The sequence below is a fragment of the Macaca nemestrina genome, chromosome 17, assembly GCF_043159975.1.
Source record: "Macaca nemestrina isolate mMacNem1 chromosome 17, mMacNem.hap1, whole genome shotgun sequence".
Taxonomy (NCBI): domain Eukaryota; kingdom Metazoa; phylum Chordata; class Mammalia; order Primates; family Cercopithecidae; genus Macaca; species Macaca nemestrina.
The window spans coordinates 67,422,633-67,442,509 of NC_092141.1; the positions used below are offsets into that span (position 1 = coordinate 67,422,633).

The 19,877-nt window shown below is 43.2% G+C and overlaps 1 protein-coding gene across 1 annotated transcript in view; it reads right to left on the reverse strand.

The window, feature by feature from the left end:
* Nucleotides 1-10,615: 10,615 nt before the first annotated feature.
* Nucleotides 10,616-19,877, reverse strand: part of LOC105469459 (MAGUK p55 scaffold protein 3) — a 32,545-nt gene continuing 23,283 nt past the window's right edge. Inside the window, 2 exon segments of the mRNA XM_011720477.2 lie at nt 10,616-12,032; nt 19,123-19,245. Of these exon segments, the coding sequence (XP_011718779.1) occupies nt 11,856-12,032; nt 19,123-19,245 (300 nt within the window). The 3' untranslated portion in view covers nt 10,616-11,855.

The following is a 19,877-nucleotide window of genomic DNA, read 5'->3' on the forward strand; positions in this document are numbered from 1 at the left end:
ACCAACATGGTGAAACCCCGTCTCCACTAAAAATAAAAAAAATTAGCCAGGCGTGGTGGCAGGTGCCTGTAATCCTACTGTAGTCCTAGCTACTCAGGAGGCTGAGGCAGGAGAATTGCTTGAACCTGGGAGGCGGAGGTTGCAGTCAGCCGAGATCACGCCATTGCACTCCAGCCTGGGCGACAGACACTCTGTCTCAAAAAAAAAAAAAAAAAAAGAAGAAAGAAATCGATCAATATTAACTCCACTAAATAGAGAAATGCTGCTTATTGGTTCTTAACTATCTGATTAAAAATGGGCTTTGTGCATAATGCTGAACTCTGCAGTTATTAAAGAAATCATCAAGTGTTATTGTCTGGATGCACGGTCCTGTGATTGGTAGCATAAATGATATGATACTGGATAAGTGGATACACAATTTGATTTGTCACATGTTTTAAAGCACGTATTTCAACATACAATTGGGTAATATATCTGAGCACTGCCTGTAAATGACAGATGGTTCTAACTTTCTCAAACCCATTCACAGGGAATGAAGTGGATAGCAGGGAAGGTTACAAATCAGTGGATTGAGAATGGCAAACAGGAATAACTCACTAATTCTGCCCAACTGATACTGAACACTGTCCTGAAAGAGCCAAAGACATAACTAATTGATCACAGCACTCTCCTGTTAATTCAACAGGAGAGTGCTGTGATCACAATAGGAGAGTGCTGTGATCAATTAGTAATGTTTTCCACAGGTGCAGGAATGGGCACTGGCTGCACATATGCCACCTATTTAACACTTCTGACCTAGAAAATTCCTCTAGAGAGCACATCCTCTCTGGCTGTAGATACAGGCAGCCAACTTATCTGTTTGAAGACCCAAGGATTAAAAAACGTCCATCTTGAGGGGTTTGTAATAAGGAGATTTATTAGTGTTGGGCCCAGAGTGATGGACTTTTTCCAAAATTTTGCCCAGGGGCTCAGAACATATGGACTGCTAGTTGAAATGGGGCTTGGAATTACATTTACACACATTCCACCAATAAATATTTGAACACAGGTGCATTTTTTAACAACAGTTTTCCGCATGAACTGCAAAAATGCCTTCCAAATGACCTCTGTCTCTGGGGCCCTACCCTTCCTACTCCCATAAATCTGGTAGCCAACAAACAGCTGTAGACACAGCTTGTCTTGGGGATTAGGGGCTGCCTTGACAGGAAATAAAGCAAGGATCACTTTTTTTTTTTTTCCTTGAGACAAGGTCTCACTTTGTTGCTCAGGCTGGAGTGCAGTGGTGCAATCAGAGCTCACTGAAGCCTCCATTTCCTGGGCTCAAGCAATTCTCCCACCTCAGCTTCCCGAGTAGCTGGGACCACAGGGGCATGGCACCATGCCCAGCTAATTTTTTTTCTTTTTTTAAGTTCCAGGGTACATGTGCACAACATGCAGGTTTGTTACATATGAGTACATGTGCCATGTTGGTATGCTGCACCCGTTAACTCATCATTTACATTAGGTTTATCTCCTAATGCTATCCCTCCTCCCTCCCCCCACCCCATGACAGGCCCCAGTGTGTGATGTTCCCCACCCTGTGTCCAAGTGTTCTCATTGTTCAGTTCCCACCTATGAGTGAGAACATGCAGTGTTTGGTTTTCTGTCCTTGCGATAGTTTGCTCAGAATGATGATTTCCAGTTTCATCCATGTCTCTACAAAGGACATGAACTCATCCTTTTTTATGGCTGCATAGTATTCCATGGTGTATATGTGCCATATTTTCTTAATCCAGTCTATCATTGATGGACACCTGGGTTGGTTCCAAGTCTCTGCTATTGTGAATAAGTGCCACAATAAACATATGTGTGCATGTGTCTTTATAGCAGCATGATTTATAATCCTTTGGGTATATGCCCAGTAATGGGATGGCTAGGTCAAATGGTATTTCTAGTTCTAGATCCTTGAGGAATCGCCACACTGTCTTCCACAATGGTTGAACTAGTTTACAGTCCCATCAACCGTGTAAATTGTTCCTATTTCTCCACATCCTCTCCAGCACCTGTTGTTTTGTGACTTTTTAATGATCGCCATTCTAACTGGTATGAGATGGTATCTCATTGTGGTTTTGATTTGCATTTCTCTGATGGCCAGTGATGATGAGCATTTTTTCATGTGTCTGTTGGCTGCATAAATGTCTTATTTTGAGAAGTGTCTGTTCATATCCTTTGCCCAGTTTTTGATGTGGTTGTTTGATTTTTTTCTTGTAAATTTGTTTAAGTTCTTTGTAGATTCTGGATATTAGCCCTTTGTCAGATGGGTAGATTGCAAAAATTTTCTCCCATTCTGTAGGTTGCCCATTCACTCCTATGGTAGTTTCCTTTGCTGTGTTCTTTAGTTTAATTAGATCCCATTTGTCAATTTTGGCTTTTGTTGCCACTGCTTTTGGTGTTTTAGTCATGAAGTCCTTGCCCATGCCTATGACCTGAATAGTATTGCCTAGGTTTTCTTCTAGGGTTTGTATGGTTTAAGGTCTAACATTTAAGTCTTTAATCCATCTTGAATTAATTTTTGTATAAGATATAAGGAAGGGATCTAGTTTCAGTTTTCTACATATGGCTAGCCAGTTTTCCCAGCACCATTTATTAAATAGGGAATCCTTTCCCCAATTTTTATTTTTGTCAGGTTTGTCAAGGATCAGATGGTTGTAGGTGTGTGATATTATTTCTGGGGGCTCTATTCTGTTTCATTGGTCTATATCTCTGTTTTGGTACCAGTACCATGCTGTTTTGGTTACTGTAGCCTTGTAGTATAGTTCAAAGTCAGGTAGTGTGATGCCTCCAGCTTTGTTCTTTTGGCTTAGGATTGTCTTGGCAATGCGGGCTCTTTTTTGGTTCCATATGAACTTTAAAGTAGCTTTTTCCAATTCTGTGAGGAAAGTCATTGGTAGCTTGATGGGGATGGCATTGAATCTATAAATTACCTTGGGCATTGTGGCCATTTTCACAATATTGATTCTTCCTATCCATGAGCATGGAATGTTTTTCCATTTGTTTGTGTCCTCTTTTATTTCGCTGAGCAGTGGTTTGTAGTTCTCCTTGAAGAGGTCCTTCACATCCCTTGTAAGTTGGATTCCTAGGTATTTTATTCTCTTTGAAGCAATTGTGAATGGGAGTTCACTCATGATTTGGCTCTCTGTCTGTTATTGGTGTATAGGAATGCTTTGTGATTTTTGCACATTGATTTTGTATCCTGAGACTTTGCTGAAGTTGCTTATCAGCTTAAGGAGATTTTGGGCTGAGACAGTGGGGTTTTCTAAATATACAATCATGTCATCTGCAAATGGGGACAATTTGACTTCCTCTTTTCCTAATTGAATACCCTTTATTTCTTTTTTTTTTTTTTTTTGAGACGGAGTCTCGCTCTGTCGCCCAGGCTGGAGTGCAGTGGCGCGATCTCGGCTCACTGCAAGCTCCGCCTCCCGGGTTCACGCCATTCTCCTGCCTCAGCCTCCCGAGTAGCTGGGACTACAGGCGCCCACAACTGCGCCCGGCTAATTTTTTGTATTTTTAGTAGAGACGGGGTTTCACCATGGTCTCGATCTCCTGACCTTGTGATCCGCCCGCCTCGGCCTCCCAAAGTGCTGGGATTACAGGCGTGAGCCACCGCGCCCGGCTGAATACCCTTTATTTCTTTCTCTTGCCTGATTGCCCTGGCCAGAACTTCCAACACCATGTTGAATAGGAGTGGTGAGAGAGGGCATCCTTGTCTTGTGCCAGTTTTCAGAGGGAATGCTTCCAGTTTTTGCCCATTCAGTATGATACTGGCTGTGGGTTTCTCATAAATAGCTCTTATTATTTTGAGATATGCTGCATCAATACCTAATTTATTGAGAGTTTTTGGCATGAAGGGCTGAATTTTGTCAAAGGTCTTTCCTGCATCTATTGAGATAATCATGTGGTTTTTGTCTTTGGTTCTGTTTATATGATGGATTATGTTTATTGATTTGCATATGTTGAATCAGTCTTGCGTCCCAGGGATGAAGCCAACTTGATCGTGGTGGATAAGCTTTTTGATGTGCTGCTGGATTCAGTTTGCCAGTATTTTATTGAGGATTTTTGCATCGATGTTCATCAGGGATACTGATCTAAAATTCTCTTTTTTGTGTGTGTCTCTGTCAGGCTTTGGTATCAGGATGATGTTGGCCTCATAAAATGAATTAGGGAGGATTCCCTCTTTTTCTTTTCTTTTTTTTTTTTTTTTTTGAGACGGAGTCTCGCTCTGTCACCCAGGCTGGAGTGCAGTGGCCGGATCTCAGCTCACTGCAAGCTCTGACTCCTAGGTTTACGCCATTCTCCTGTCTCAGCCTCCCGAGTAGCTGGGACTACAGGCGCCCGCCACCTCGCCCGGCTAGTTTTTTGTATTTTTTAGTAGAGACGGGGTTTCACCGTATTAGCCAGGATGGTCTCGATCTCCTGACCTCGTGATCCGCCCGTCTCGGCCTCCCAAAGTGCTGGGATTACAGGCTTGAGCCACCGCGCCCGGCCCCTCTTTTTCTATTGACTGGAATAGTTTCAGAAGGAATGGTACCAGCTCCTCTTTGTACCTCTGGTAGAATTCAGCTATGAATCCGTCTGGTCCTGGATTTTTTTTGGTTGGTAGGCTATTAATTATTGCCTCAATTTCAGAACCTGTTATTGGTCTATTCAGGGATTCAACTTCCTGGTTTAGTCTTGGGAGGGTGTGTGTCCAGGATTTTATCCATTTCTTCTAGATTTTCTAGTTTATTTGCGTAGAGGTCTTTACAGTATTCTCTGATGGTAGTTTGTATTTCTGTGGGATTGGTGGTGATATCCCCTTTATCATTTTTTTTTTTTTTTTTTTTTTTTTTTTTTGAGACGGAGTCTCGCTCTGTCGCCCAGGCTGGAGTGCAGTGGCCGGATCTCAGCTCACTGCAAGCTCCGCCTCCCGGGTTCACGCCATTCTCCTGCCTCAGCCTCCCGAGTAGCTGGGACTACAGGCACCCGCCACCTCGCCCGGCTAGTTTTTTGTAGTTTTAGTAGAGACGGGGTTTCACTGTGTTCACCAGGATGGTCTCGATCTCCTGACCTCGTGATCCACCCGTCTCGGCCTCCCAAAGTGCTGGGATTACAGGCTTGAGCCACCGCGCCCGGCCCCCTTTATCATTTTTTATTGCATCTATTTGATTCTTCTCTCTTTTCTTCTTTATTAGTCTTGCTAGCAGTCTATCAATTTTGTTGATCTTTTCAAAGAACCAGTTCCTGGATTCACTGATTTTTTGAATGGTTTTTTGTGTCTCCATCTTCTTCAGTTCTGCTCTGATCTTAGTTATTTCTTGCCTTCTGCTAGCTTTTGAATGTGTTTGCTCTTGCTTCTCTAGTTCTTTTAATTGTGATGTTAGGGTGTCAATTTTAGATCTTTCCTGCTTTCTCTTGTGGGTATTTAGTGCTATAAATTTCCCTCTACACACTGCTTTAAATGTGTCCCAGAGATTCTGGTATGTTGTGTCTTTGTTCTCATTGGTTTCAAAGAACATCTTTATTTCTGCCTTCATTTCATTATGTACCCGGTAGTCATTCAGGAGCAGGTTGTTCAGTTTCCATGTAGTTGAGCGGTTTTGAGTGAGTTTCTTAATCCTGAGTTCTAGTTTGATTGCACTGTGGTCTGAGAGACAGTTTGTTATAATTTCTGTTCTTTTACATTTGCTGAAGAGTGCTTTACTTCCAACTATGTGGTCAATTTTGGAATAAGTGTGATGTGGTGCTGAGAAGAATGTATATTCTGTTGATTTGGGGTGGAGAGTTCTGTAGATGTCTATTAGGTCTGCTTGGTGCAGAGCTGAGTTCAATTCCTGGATATACTTGTTAACTTTTTGTCTTGTTGATCTGTCTAATGTTGACAGTGGGGTGTTAAAGTCTCCCATTATTATTGTGTGGGAGTCTAAGTCTCTTGGTAGGTCTCTAAGGACTTGCTTTATGAATCTGAGTGCTCCTGTATTGGGTGCATATATATTTAGGACAGTTAGCTCTTCTTGTTGAATTGATCCCTTTACCACTATGTAATGGCCTTCTTTGTCTCTTTTGATCTTTGTTGGTTTAAAGTCTGTTTTATCAGAGATGAGAATTGCAACCCCTGCATTTTTTTGTTTTCCATTTGCTTGGTAGATCTTCCTCCATCCCTTTATTTTGAGCCTATGTGTGTCTCTGCATGTGAGATGGGTCTCCTGAATACAGCACACTGATGGGTCTTGACTCTTTATCCAATTTGCCAGTCTGTGTCTTTTAATTGGAGCATTTAGCCTATTTACATTTAAGGTTAATATTGTTATGTGTGAATTTGATCCTGTCATTATGATGTTAGCTGGTTATTTTGCTCATTAGTTGATGCAGTTTCTTCCTAGCATTGATGGTCTTTACAATTTGGCATGTTTTTGCAGTGGCTAGTACCAGTTGTTCCTTTCCATGTTTAGTGCTTCCTTCCGGAGCTCTTGTAAGGCAGGCCTGGTGGTGACAAAATCTCTCAGCATTTGTTTGTCTGTAAAGGATTTTATTTCTCCTCCATTTATGAAGCTTAGTTTGGCTAGATATGAAATTCTGGTTTAAAAATTCTTTTCTTTAAGAATGTTGAATATTGGCCCCCACTCTCTTCTGGCTTGTAGAGTTTCTGCCAAGAGATCGGCTCTTAGTCTGATGGGCTTCCCTTTGTGGGTAACCTGGCCTTTCTCTCTGGCTGCCCTTAACATTTTTTCCTTCATTTCAACTTTGGTGAATTTGACAATTACGTGTCTTGGAGTTGCTCTTCTCGAGGAGTATCTTTGTGGCGTTCTCTGTATTTCCTGAATTTGAACATTGGCCTGCCTGGCTAGGTTGGGGAAGTTCTCCTGGATAATCTCCTGAAGAGTGTTTTCCAACTTGGTTCCATTCTCCCTGTCACTTTCAGGTACACCAATCAGACATAGATTTGGTCTTTTCACATAGTCCCATATTTCTTGGAGGCTTTGTTCATTTCTTTTCACTCTTTTTTCTCTAAACTTCTCTTCTCACTTCATTGCATTCATTTGATCTTCAGTCACTGATACCCTTTCTTCCACTTGATCAAATTGGCTACTGAAGCTTGTGCATGCATCACGTAGTTCTCATGCCATGGTTTTCAGCTCCATCAGTTCATTTAAGAACTTCTCTACACTGTTTATTCTAGTTAGCCATTCATCTAATCTTTTTTCAAGGTTTTTAGCTTCTTTGCAATGGGTTCGAACATCCTCCTTTAGCTCGGAGAAGTTTGTTATTACTGATCGTCTGAAGCCTTCTTTTCTCAACTCGTCAAAGTCATTCTCCATCCAGCTTTGTTCCGTTGCTGGCGAGGAACTGCGTTCCTTTGGAGGAGAAGAGGTGCTCTGATTTTCAGAATTTTCAGCTTTTCTGCTCTGGTTTCTCCCCATCTTTGTGGTTTTATCTACCTTTGATCTTTGATGATGGTGACATACAAATGTGGTTTTGGTGTGGGTGTCCTTTCTGTTTGTTAGTTTTCCTTCTAACAGTCAGGACCGTCAGCTGCAGGTCTGTTGGAGTTTGCTGGAGGTCCATTCCAGACGTTGTTTGCCTGGGTATCACCAGCAGAGGCTGCAGAACAGCAAATATTGCAGAACGGCAAATGTTGCTGTCTGGTCCTTCTTCTGGAAGCTTCTCTCAGAGGGGCACCCGGCTGAGAGGTGTCAGTCGGCCCCTATTGGGAGGTGTCTTCCAGTTAGGCTACTTGGGGGTCAGGGACCCACTTGAGGAGGCAGTCTGTCCGTTCTCAGATCTCAAACTCTGTGCTGGGAAAAGCACTACTCTCTTCAAAGCTGTCAAGACAGGGACGTTTAAGTCTGCAGAAGTTTCTGTTGCCTTTTGTTCAGCTATGCTCTGCCCCCAGAGGTGGAGTCTACAGAGGCAGGCAGGCCTCCTTGAGCTGTGGTGGGCTCCACCCGGTTCGAGCTTCCAGGCCGCTTTGTTTACCTACTCAAGCCTCGGCAATGGTGGACGCCCCTCCGCCAGCCTCGCTGCCACCTTGCAGTTCAATCTCAGACTGCTGTGCTACCAGTGAGTGAGGCTCCATGGGCATTGGACCCTCCGAGCCAGGCATGGGATATAATCTTCTGGTGTGCCATTTGCTAAGGCCTTGGAAAAGCGCAGTATTAGGGTGGGAGTGTCTGATTTTCCAGGTACTGTCTGTCACAGCTTCCCTTTGCTAGGAAAGGGAATTCCCTGACCCCTTGTGCTTCCCAGGTGAGGTGATGCCCTGCCCTGCTCCATGGGCTGCACCCACTGTCTGACAAGCCCCAGTGAGATGAAGCCAGTACCTCAGATGGAAATGCAGAAATCACCCATCTTCTGTGTCGCTTATACTGGGAGCTGCAGACTGGAGCTGTTCCTATTCAGCCATCTTGGAACCTCCCCTCTGAGCTAATTTTTAAATTTTTATTTTTATTTTTATTTATTTATTTATTTATTTAAGACAGTCTTGCTCTGTTGCCCAGGTTGGAGTGTAACGGCATGATCTTGGCTCACTGCAACCTCTGTCTCTGAGGTTCAAGCGATTCTTGTGCCTCAGCCTCTTAAGTAGCCGGGATTATAGGCACGTGCCACCATGCCTGGCTAATGTTTGTATTTTTAGTAGAAACAGGGTTTCACCATATTGGCCAGACTGGTCTCAAACTCCTGGCCTCAAGTGATCCACCTGCTTTAGCCTCCCAAAGTGCTGGGATTACAGGCGTGAGCCAATGTTGAGTCAATGCTGCTGGCCCTAATTTTATGTTTAATAGAGACAAGGTCTTGCTATGTTGCCCAGGCTGGTCTTGAACTCCTGAGCCCAAGTGATCCTCCTGCCTCAGCCTCCCAAAGTGCTGGGATTACAGGCATGAGTCACCACACTTGGCTTAATACTCTGCTTCATAATACATATAAAGAGAATTACTATCATTTCATCTGACAATTGTGTAAAAATATTATGTAAGCAGCAGAAAACGCCTGTGGAGTGGTATAAAATGCAGAAAGAATGTCATCGGGTGCCCAACCACTGTGTTCCCACACTGGAGGGAAAACCGCCTACATGGGACTTTGAGACTTGATTAGGATCTCCACCATAGTGCCTCCCAAAGGGATCTTCAAAAGTAATTTTTAACGTATGTGGGTTTGTTTTGTTTTTGCCTGTGAGCAGACTTCAGATCTCAGCTCTCCTGCATAACTTTTTTTTTTTTGAGACAGAGTCTCACTTGTCGCCCAGGCTGGAGTGCAGTGGCATGATCTCAGCTCACTGCAACCTCTGCCTCCCAGGTTTAGGTGATTCTCCTGCCTCAGCCTCCCAAGTAGCTGGGATTACAGGTGCCTGCCACCATGCCCAGCTACTTTTTTTTTTTTTTAGTAGAGATGGGGTTTCACCATTTTGGCCAGGCTGATCTCGAACTCCTGACCTCAAGTGATACACCCACCTCAGCCCCCCAAAGTGCTAGGATTACAGGCATTATCCTGTATAACAACTTTGCATGTGCTAGTCACACTTCAGGGACAGCTGCCCTCCCTGGCCTAGCTCTCTGTGGATCAGCTCAAGACCAATTTCACTTGATAAGAATCCAATACTCTCTAAGTGCAAAGAAGTCTCCATCTTTTTGCTAGAAAGTTCTGAAGAATGTGATCCTGTTACGTGGACCTACCAGGTTCATGAGCTAGAGAGCTGCAAAGGTATCCTTGTGTAGAAGGTAAAATGGACATTTTTAAATGGGTGGCAAACCTTCTCCGTGGTGTTTCACCTTCAACCTGGCCTCCTTTTCCTTTCATGAGTAACAAAACTTGAAAATGTACACGTGTGTATGTAGCCTTTTCAGTCTTAGAAGTTACGGTCACATTTCGTATTATAAATTCTAGCTGTGAACACATTCATCACTTATAAGTGAATTATATTAGTAGCCTCGATTATGGGTCCACAAAAGAATGAGGCAGTATAGTATACGGTTAACAATCATCTCTGGTATTTGGGATATTTAGGCTCAAATACCATAGCTCTGCATTTTTTTATTTTTTATTTTTAAATTTTTTTTGAGGTGGGGTCTCACTCTGTCACCCAGGCTGGAGTGCAGTGGCACAATCATGGCTCACTGCAGCCTTGACCTCGTTCCTCGGCCTCCTGAGTAGCTGGGACTGCAGGCACACATCACCACACCCGGCTAGTTTTTGTATTTTTTGTAGAAATGGGGTTTCGACACATTGCCCAGACTGATCTCGAACTCCTGAGCTCAAGCAATCCACCCAACTTGGCCTCCCGAAGTGCTAGGATTACAGGCATGCACTACACTGCCTGGCCTGCAATTTTTTTTTTTTTTTAAATCTGTGCAAACTTGGGCACATTATTTAAACTGTCTAAGCTTTATTTTTTTTTTCTCATTTGTACAATGAGATAAGAATCCTACCTTATTGGGTTGGTGTATTTATCAGGGTAATGTATGTAAAGGCCTTAGCGTAGCATCCAGCACAGAATAAAGACTGTTGTTGGCTATTAATAATAATAAAAAAATTCTCTGAGCGGCTAAGATATATCATGAATCAATCACTTTTGCTCAGAGACAACCCATTAGGCCCACACTCTGGGTCTACATACTTTTATTCTTGACAGAAATGGTTTACAGCGGCATAGCCATAGTTTTGACAGGGAGAGTCATTTGGTTTCCCAAGATCTAGCACAACAGGAACCCCTATGATCTCATGGCAGGGACTGGCTAGGACCAAGGCAACTGTCAGTAACAAAAGGAACAATGGATGGAATAGAACAAATCAAACAAAGCAAGGGCTCGATGTTAGGAATCCGACGGTATTTAGAAACGGGAAAGGCAACCTTACATTCCTCGAGTCCCTGAAGGCACCACTGTAGTACAGAATAGTACAGTAATTCATGTTGATGGTGAAGTGTGCCTCAGCCTTCCAGAGACAATTTACGTATATTCACTATTTTAAAATAGGCAGAGAACCAATTTTCTATTACCAGGCAAGCACTTCAAAAAAAGGTTAAGATCAACATTTTAGTGCTTGAAGACAGGGGAATTTCAGTTACATGTAAAATCCCCTTGGATAAAACAAGTTAGCTTCCAAAAAAACTACTAAGCGTCACTATGTTTAAAATGCTTAGGCCGGGCGCGGTGGCTCACGCCTGTAATCCCAGCACTTTGGGAGGCCGAGACGGGCGGATCACGAGGTCAGGAGATCGAGACCATCCTGGCTAACACGGTGAAACCCCGTCTCTACTAAAAAATACAAAAAACTAGCCGGGTGAGGTGGCGGGCGCCTATAGTCCCAGCTACTCGGGAGGCTGAGGCAGGAGAATGGCGGGAACCCGGGAGGCGGAGCTTGCAGTGAGCTGAGATCCGGCCACCGCACTCCAGCCTGGGCGACAGAGCGAGACTCCGTCTCAAAAAAAAATAAAAAATAAAAAATAAAAAATAAAAAAAATAAAAAATAAAAAAAAATAAAATGCTGAAATCAATTCTGCAAATCAGTACTGTATAGATTAACCACTATCACCTGCAAAAGACAGTGGCTACTTAACTTTGGTACCAACAATCAGGGTCAGCTTGCCTGTGACACTTTAACGAATGAAATGTGTTGTTTTCTGATATGCCCCTTTCAAATCATGATCCAAAGAGGTGCAGTGAAAAACAACAGACAAAAACCAACAACAAACAAGACTTCCCACTTATACTCTTCTCGACGATGCAGTTTGTGGAGAATTCTCCCCGTCTCTGCGCTCAAGATTCCTTGATGGTAAAATGAGGGAGTCTGGACTAGTTGATCTTCAAGGTCCCATCCAGCTTGGATGTTCTGGGATAAAGTCACCTGACCCAACTAACAGGTACCCAGTGAGTGTCCTTGCTCAGCTTCTCTAAGACCACTTTGAGCTGGCTGTAGGCACCCTGGAGATCCTCCTTCACCAGCACGGCGTCTACCAGGTGCCCGTAATGCTGGTCTATGAAGGCGGCGGAAGCGGCCATCTCTTGCTGCTGCTCATCCTGCAAGGAAAGGGATGGTAAAAGGAGCAACTGGGTTGTTCTCCTATAACAAACCTATAACCTTTGTCTTGAGCAATGTTCCAACCTTTAAGCGATGAGTGGATGACTAGGTCTCACTGATAAACCAACCGTGTACACAAGAACAGAGCGTAGGGACAACATCACGTCAAACTTCAAAGAAAGTTAATGGGCAGTAGACACAATCACTGTTCAGTCATTCACTCACAGGATACCTCCTGAGGACCTATGACCTCAAAGCCATGATAGGAAGTGCATTGGGAATGCTGATTCTATATCCGTGTATATATGTCAATATCACACTTCCTGCCTCAGAAGTACTTCCAAAGAAGTAGTAGTATTGTGCTGCATGGCATTTGGTACACAGGTTAAATAAGTATAAGAAAGAACTATAAATAATAACTATATAAAAACAGAGCAAACATTTCTGCAATCAACTAGTGGAAGAAGAAATCATTCTAATGCCCTCCTGAAGACTCCTAAATTCATAGTGTAGAACTAAATTCTTTTCATTTCCTCACACCAGAGCCAAACACTAGCACAGCAAAGTGGAGTTATTTAAGAAAGCACTGGACAATTCTAATCAAATTCCCCATGTCCTTAGGGCAGCTGATCTCTTTAATCAGACTGCCTTCCTGACACCTAACATTAAGGTATAGGCAACGACTCCATCTTACCCAATGTGGGCACTGTTTGCATCTCCATTCAAAAGAACCTCTAATAAGTACCAGTTTGGGTGAGTAGTTGTCTGACAATCTGCCTGGTTCTGGAAAACAGGAAAGTGGCAGGCCCTTTCTAAGTAAAACTACAAAATGAAATTTGTTGCTGGCATTCACTCATTCCCCTTTTCAGTCCTCTGTTGCCATCTCCCCTCTGTTTCTAGGGGCTCAGTGTTTTCATGCTGCCACAGGGAAAGGGTGAGTTCTGTTCTCTCCCAAAGAGACGTACATTCCAAAATATTCCCCCGTCTTCTCTCTGCCACCAGTCAAAAGCCAATTCCTACTTTAGTGAGAGCATCTGAAATTTCAGGATTCGAGTCCTCAAGATCTAGGAAAAGGGTGTGGCGTGCTACTTCAAAGACAGTTGAAATGTTCTATCTAAGAAGGCTGAGATAATTTCTTCTCCTTTTCTCCTCCAGGAGGGAAAAAACTGGATTAAATTGGGAGACATTTCTCAATTCTATATTCCATATAGAATATTCTCGCAGGGCTACTTTCATACTCAGAAGCACTTCGCACTATCCCATAACTGCCCCCTGGCTCTTCAACCCCTCCTTCCCCACTCCCTGACACACATCCATCCTATAGACCTGTCTGCTGCTTCCAGTTTCCCCTCCTCCAGGCACCCACATGGTTCATCCTGGAAGCATTTGGCTAGTTAAGAAATTAAAGAAGAAAAAATTTTGCCACAAAGAACCACAATCTTCCTAATAAATATCTGCATCCGGAAAGAACTTAAGTAAATCTCTAATGGAGTAAAAACACGTGATATTTGCTTTGCAATCATAAATCCCCTGAACCCCTTTCCTGGCCTGTAAAGATGGAACTCGCCACCTGTGTCTTCAGCAAGAGTCACAGTCCCGAAGATCACATAGGAAAGATTCCCCCATGCTGTCCATCACCCCCAGGCTGGATTAGCTTTGCTGGGTCAGAAGCCAGAAGCCTCATTAACTTGTGGTCAGCAAGGAAACAGACAGAGGATGTTTTGGGTCCCCTGCCAGGAACTCAGGTGCCAGACAATGGACAGATATTTAACGTTACACAAAACCCATGCCTTTGTGAGGAATTTTTCCAAATGTCATCTGGGGTCTGCCAACATACATCAAAACCACATGAAAGGCTGAGTGTTAAAAACGGAGTGCCTGGGCCCCACTCCAAATCCCCTACGTCGGAATCTCTGGGAGTAGAATCGGGGACTCTGTGTTGAACAGCCTCACTGTGACCTTGCTGCCTACTCACAGCTGCAGGGTGGTGGAGCACGAACGGACCAGCTGCATTTCATCATCAGCCCACCTGCTTGGAATGCAGTATTCTGGTGGGCAATAAAAGAGATGGGATAGACGACAAAACCGGCCAGGCTGGAAGGACACTGGGAATAGAGTGCAGCTGCTTCTCTTGAAATAACCACCATGGGCCAGGGAGGGTTCTGACTCCTAGAAAGCTGGCACTGCCTGTGGACCTGATTATTTGGCAGAGCTTTCCTTGAGTCCTAGGAAGCTCCCTCTTACTCTCCTAATGAATTCTTGACTCTTGGAAAAATGAGCCATTTCCCCCCGCTTATTCAATCCTGAAATATTTGCAAAACAAAACAAAGCCAATACAGTAAAACGAATGGGCAGATTGATCCTAAAATTCATATGGCAATGCAAAGGACCCAGAATAGCCAAAACAAGCTTGAAAAACCTGACTTCAAAACGTACTACAAAGCTAGTAATCGAAGCAAGACGGTGTGGTGCTGGCCTAACAATAGACATGTAGACCAGTGGAAAGGGACTGAAACTCCGGAAAGAAACCCTTACTTTTCTTGCCAATTGATTCTAGACAAGGGTGTCAAAATAATTAAATGAGAAAATAGTTTTTTCAACCAGTGATGCTGGGGTAACTGGCTATCCACATGCAAAGAATGAAGTTGGACCCCTACGTCACACAATCCACAGAAAATAACACAAAATAGATGACAGATCCAAATGTAACTGCTACAACTATAAATAATTTAAAAGAAAACAAAGGAGTAAATCTTTATGACCTTGGATTCAACAATGATTTCTTAGATACGATACCAAAAATATAAGCAACAAAATAAAAAATACATTGGACTTTATCACATTTTAAAATGTTATGCCTCAAAGGACGCTATCAAGAAAGTAAGGGCCAGGCATGGTGCCTCCCAGCACTTTGGGAGGCCGAGGCAGGCAGATCACCCAAGGTCAGGAGTTTGAGACCAGCCTGGCCAACATGGTGAAACCCCATCTCTACTAAAAATACACAAAAAAATTAGCCGGGCGTGATGGCATGCGCCTGTAATCCCAGCTACTTGGGGGTTGAGGCAGGAGAATCACTTGAACCTGGGAGGCGGAGGTTTCAGTGAGCCAACACCGCACCATTGCACTCCAGCCTGGGCAACAAGAGCAAAACTCTGTCTCACAAAAAAAAAAAAGAAAGCGAAAAGACAACTCACAGAATGGGAAAAAATATTCGCAAATCATGCATCTGACAAAGGACTTGTATCCAAAATAGATAAAGAATTCTTACAACTCAATAATAAGAAATGGACATTTAAAAATAGACAAAGTATTTGAATAGACATTTCTCCAAGAAAGATATAAAAATGGCCAATAAACACATGAAAAGATGTTCAGCTTCACTGATGATTAGAGAAATGCAAATCAAAAGCACAATGAGATACCACTTCACACCTACTAGTAGTGCTATGATTAAAAAGACAGACAATAACAAGGGCTGGTGAGGATGTGGAGAAATGGGAACTCTTGAACGCTGCTGCTGGGAATGTAAAATGGTACAGCTGCCATGGTAGAGTCTGGCAGTTCCCCCAAATGTTAAACATAGAGCTGCCCTATGACCCAGCAATTCCATACCAAGGTATACACCCAAGAGAAATGAAAACATACGTTCACACAAAAACTTGTATATGAATATTCATAACATGATTCATAATAGCTGAAAATCCATAAATGTCCATTAATTGATAAATGGGTAAACAAAATGTGGTACTCTATACAATGGAATATTATTCAGCCATAAAAAAAAAAGAATGAATTACTGATACATGAATGAACCTTAAAAACATTATACTAAGTGAAAAAAGCCAGATACAAAAGGTCTTATATTGCATGAATCCATTTATATGAAATGTTTAGAATAGACAAATTTATAGTGACCGTAGATTAGCAGTTGCCTGTGGCTAGGAAGGGACTGGAGGAAAACAGATAATGGGAAATTCTAACGGGCTCAAGGTTTCTTTCTGAGGTGATGAAAATGCTCTTAAATTGACTGTGGTAGTTGCAACAACTCTGTGAATACATCATTAATTGTATGCTTTAAATGGGTGAATTGTACAGTACGTAAATTTTATCTCAATAAAGCTGTTAACTCCCCCTCCAAAAAACACACAGTAAATACACAAAACAAAAATTAGTTAAGAGCCTCAGGGAGAATTGCCTTTAGCATTTTAGTGTATTTTGTGTGTAACACAAAATTAGAATCCTGATTTTTTTATTTTCTGATTTTTTCTTGTACTTAGCTATGTCATAAAATATTCCTCCAACACATGGCTTTTATGTATTTAGTTAGTTAGTTATTATTTTTTTTGAGACAGAGTCTTGCTTTGTTGCCCAGGCTGGAGAATAGTGGCGCGATCTCAGTTCACTGAAAACTCTGCCTCCCAGGTTCAAGTGATTGTCCTGCCTCAGCCTCCCAAGTAGCTGGAATTACAGACGCCTGCCACCACGCCCAGCTAATTTTTGTATTTTTAGTAGAGACGGGGTTTCACCATGTTGGCCAGGCTGATCTCAAACTCCTGACCTCTGGTGATCCACCCATCTAGGCCTCCCAAAGTGCTGGGATTACAGGCGTGAGCCACCACATCCGGCCCCAACATATGGCTTTTAACTGGCTACAATAATATTTCAATACATCCCGTAAGTGTCATGTAATGGAGTATATCGAACTGAGTCCTGATAGTGAACATTTAGGTTGTCTCTGATTTTTTTGTTATGTGATAGGCATACTGTACGTTTCTGTTTTTTGTTTTTGAGATGGAGTTTCACTCTTGTTGCCCAGGCTGGAGTGCAGTGGCGCAATCTTGGCTCATTGCAACCTCTGCCTCCAAGTTCAAGCAATTCTCCTGCCTCAGGCTCGCAAATAGCTGGGATTACAGGCATGTGCCACCATGCCCAGCTAATTTTTTGTATTTAGTAGAGATGGGGTTTCACCGTGTTGGTCAGGTTGGTCTCAAACTCCTGACCTCAGGTGATCCACCCGCCTTGGCCCTCCAAAGTGTTGGGATTACAGGTGTGAGCCATTGCACCCAGTCAATACTGTATGTTTCTAAATGATTCTAAACTTAAGCTGATACTCCCCTTAGAGTTCCTTGTGTGTGTGTTTTTTTAGACAGAGTCTTGCTCTCTTGCCCAGGCTAGAGTGTGCAGTGGCGTGATTTCGGCTCACTGCAGTCTCTGCCTCCTGGGTTCAAGTGTTTCTCCTGTCTCATCCTCCCGAATAGCTGGGATTACAGGCATGCGCCACCATACCTGGTGTAATATACAAAATAATTTTTGTATTTTTAGTATGAGACGGGGTTTCGCCATTTTGGCCAGGCTGCTCTCAAACTCCTGACCTTAGGTAATCCGCCTGCTTCGGCCTCCCAAAGTGCTGGGATTATAGGCGTGAGCCACCATGCCAGCCTCCCCCTTAGAGTTTCTAAAGGAGAAAATTTCTTTTTCTTTTTTTTCTTTTTTGGAGACAGTCTCACTCTGTCATGCAGGCTGAAATGCAGTGGCATGGTCATGGCTCACTGCAGCCTTGACCTATTAGGCTCAAGTGATCCTCCCACTCCCATCTCAGTCTCCTGAGTGGCTAGGACTATAGGTGTGTGCCACCACACCTGGCTAATTTTTGTAATGTTTTTGTAGAGACAGGGTTTCACCAAGTTGCCCAGGCTGGTTTTGAATTCCTGGGCTCAAGCAATCTGCCCACCTCAGCCTCCCAAATTGCTGAGATACAGGTGTGAGCCACCGTACCGGGCCAAGGAGAGAATTTCTAATGTTCCTTGTATGTATGCCATTCTAAATAATTTATTGAGACCAGGTATGGTCAGACTTTGGGAAGCTGAGGCAGGAGGATCACTTGAGGCCAGGAGTTTGAGACCACCCTGGGCAGCACAAGACACCCTGTCTCTGTAATTTTTTTTTTTAATTGGCTGGGTGTTGGTGGTACATGCCTGTAGTCCCAGCTACTTAGGAAGCTGAGGAAGGAAGACTGCTTGAGCCCAGGAGTTCAAGGCTGCAGTGAGCCATGATTATACCTCTGCACTCCAGTCTGGGCAATACAGCAAGATCCTGTCCTAAAAAAAATAAAAGGCCAGGCACAGTGGCTTACACCTGTAATCCCAGCACTTTGGGAGGCCAAGGTGGAAGGATCACTCGAGCCCAGGAGTTCAAGACCAGCCTGGACAACATAGTGAGTCCCTGTCTTTAAAAATAAAAAATAAAATAAAAAATCTATCAATGTGGACAGTTAAAACTGAGAATCAGTATGAACTAGGATTGCATCAAAATCTTGACTTGGAGGGAGCTTCCTGACCAAGGGGAAGGATCCGAGAAGGCCTCCTGCAGATGAAACCAGCTATATAGGACAGCAAACAAAGTCTATTCTGGGACTGAGTTGCTTCTGACTGCCCCCACCACCCATAATAACTTCCAGCTCATTCTGCTGACTGACCCTGTTAAGAACCAAAAAAGATGAGTCATCAAGTCCATACCGCCTAGAAGAACTCTGTCAAATATTTAGGTTTGGGTGAGGGTTTCGCCATCCTGACATAGACTGGGCTGAACAAAGAATCTATGACAGTGAAACAGAGGTTCATTTAGGATACATCAGATGAACTCATCCACGAGTTTTAGAAATCCCTTCACTCACTGATGATTCAAACTGGTTTGAAAGCAGTGATAATGACCTTGTTAGTTGGGATTTCAATTAAAAATACTTGGGTTTGGCCTAGGAATGTAGTTTGATGAGTGTAGTCTGTCACACTCACATGAGGTCCCTGACAGGTGTCATATTTTGGGGGAGGGTGCTTATGTGAGGGAGTGGAGGGGTGTGAGCCCGGGAAAAGCCACCTGCCTGGTTTGGGAGGCACTTCCAGCTGTTCACCTTGAGCCTTCTGGCCATGCAATCATCTTAAGTTTTTCAATAGGCAAAATGGAAAGACAATCACGTGCAGAAGGTGCATCCCGCATCCCTCTTCAGCTGCAAGCACCCTGATGCAGCTAGAAGCATTCCTGTAACAGCCTCCCTTAGGCCTTCAGAAAAGAAACAATCCACTTTAAACTTACAAATGGGGCTGCCGTGTCCTCACAAGCTGGGGACATAGGTGGTGTCTTTCTTTTTTCCTGAATTGCAGGCTTTACAAATATAATATAGGGTTTAAATTCTGAGGTCCTCAGTTGTTTCAGTGCCTGAGAAAGAAAGTTCAGGAATATTATATACTTTTGAAGTTTTTTATTGTGAAATATACTTTTGAAAACTCAACGTGTGCTTCAGTCCCATAACCCCAACAGCAAAGGTCCTGGTTACATGGGTCCCATGACAATGGACTTCAATGGGGCAGACCAACTGCTCCTTTTCTCGTCCTTCACTTCGACATTGAACTCAGCGGGGCCCTGAAGTCACACTCACTGCAAATAGAAGGTTCCTAAGCCTCAGCTCAGAGAGAGTTGCTGTCTCTCTTAGCTCTGACCCTTCTGGCTATAATTAACCTTCTTAGGCTCCTCTCCACCTTCCATTTCTGATGGGTGAGGATGCAGGAGTCAGTGTGTATCTATTTAGTCAAATGTCATCAATTGGACTACACTATTACCAAATTTGTGCTATTACATCTCCTCTTGGTATTCAAAGAAGAAAACGTTCGCAAAGCAAATGAGATTACCGAACAGATCACTTAAACTGTAGACTGTAGAAACTGTACTCTTAATTAATGCATTTTATCTAGAATGTAAGGGCTCCACTTGGAAACACTAAATATTAAACTGCTATATGCATTATCTGCACCCTTGATCAATAAAGTGATCAATAAAATTACTTTTCAAAG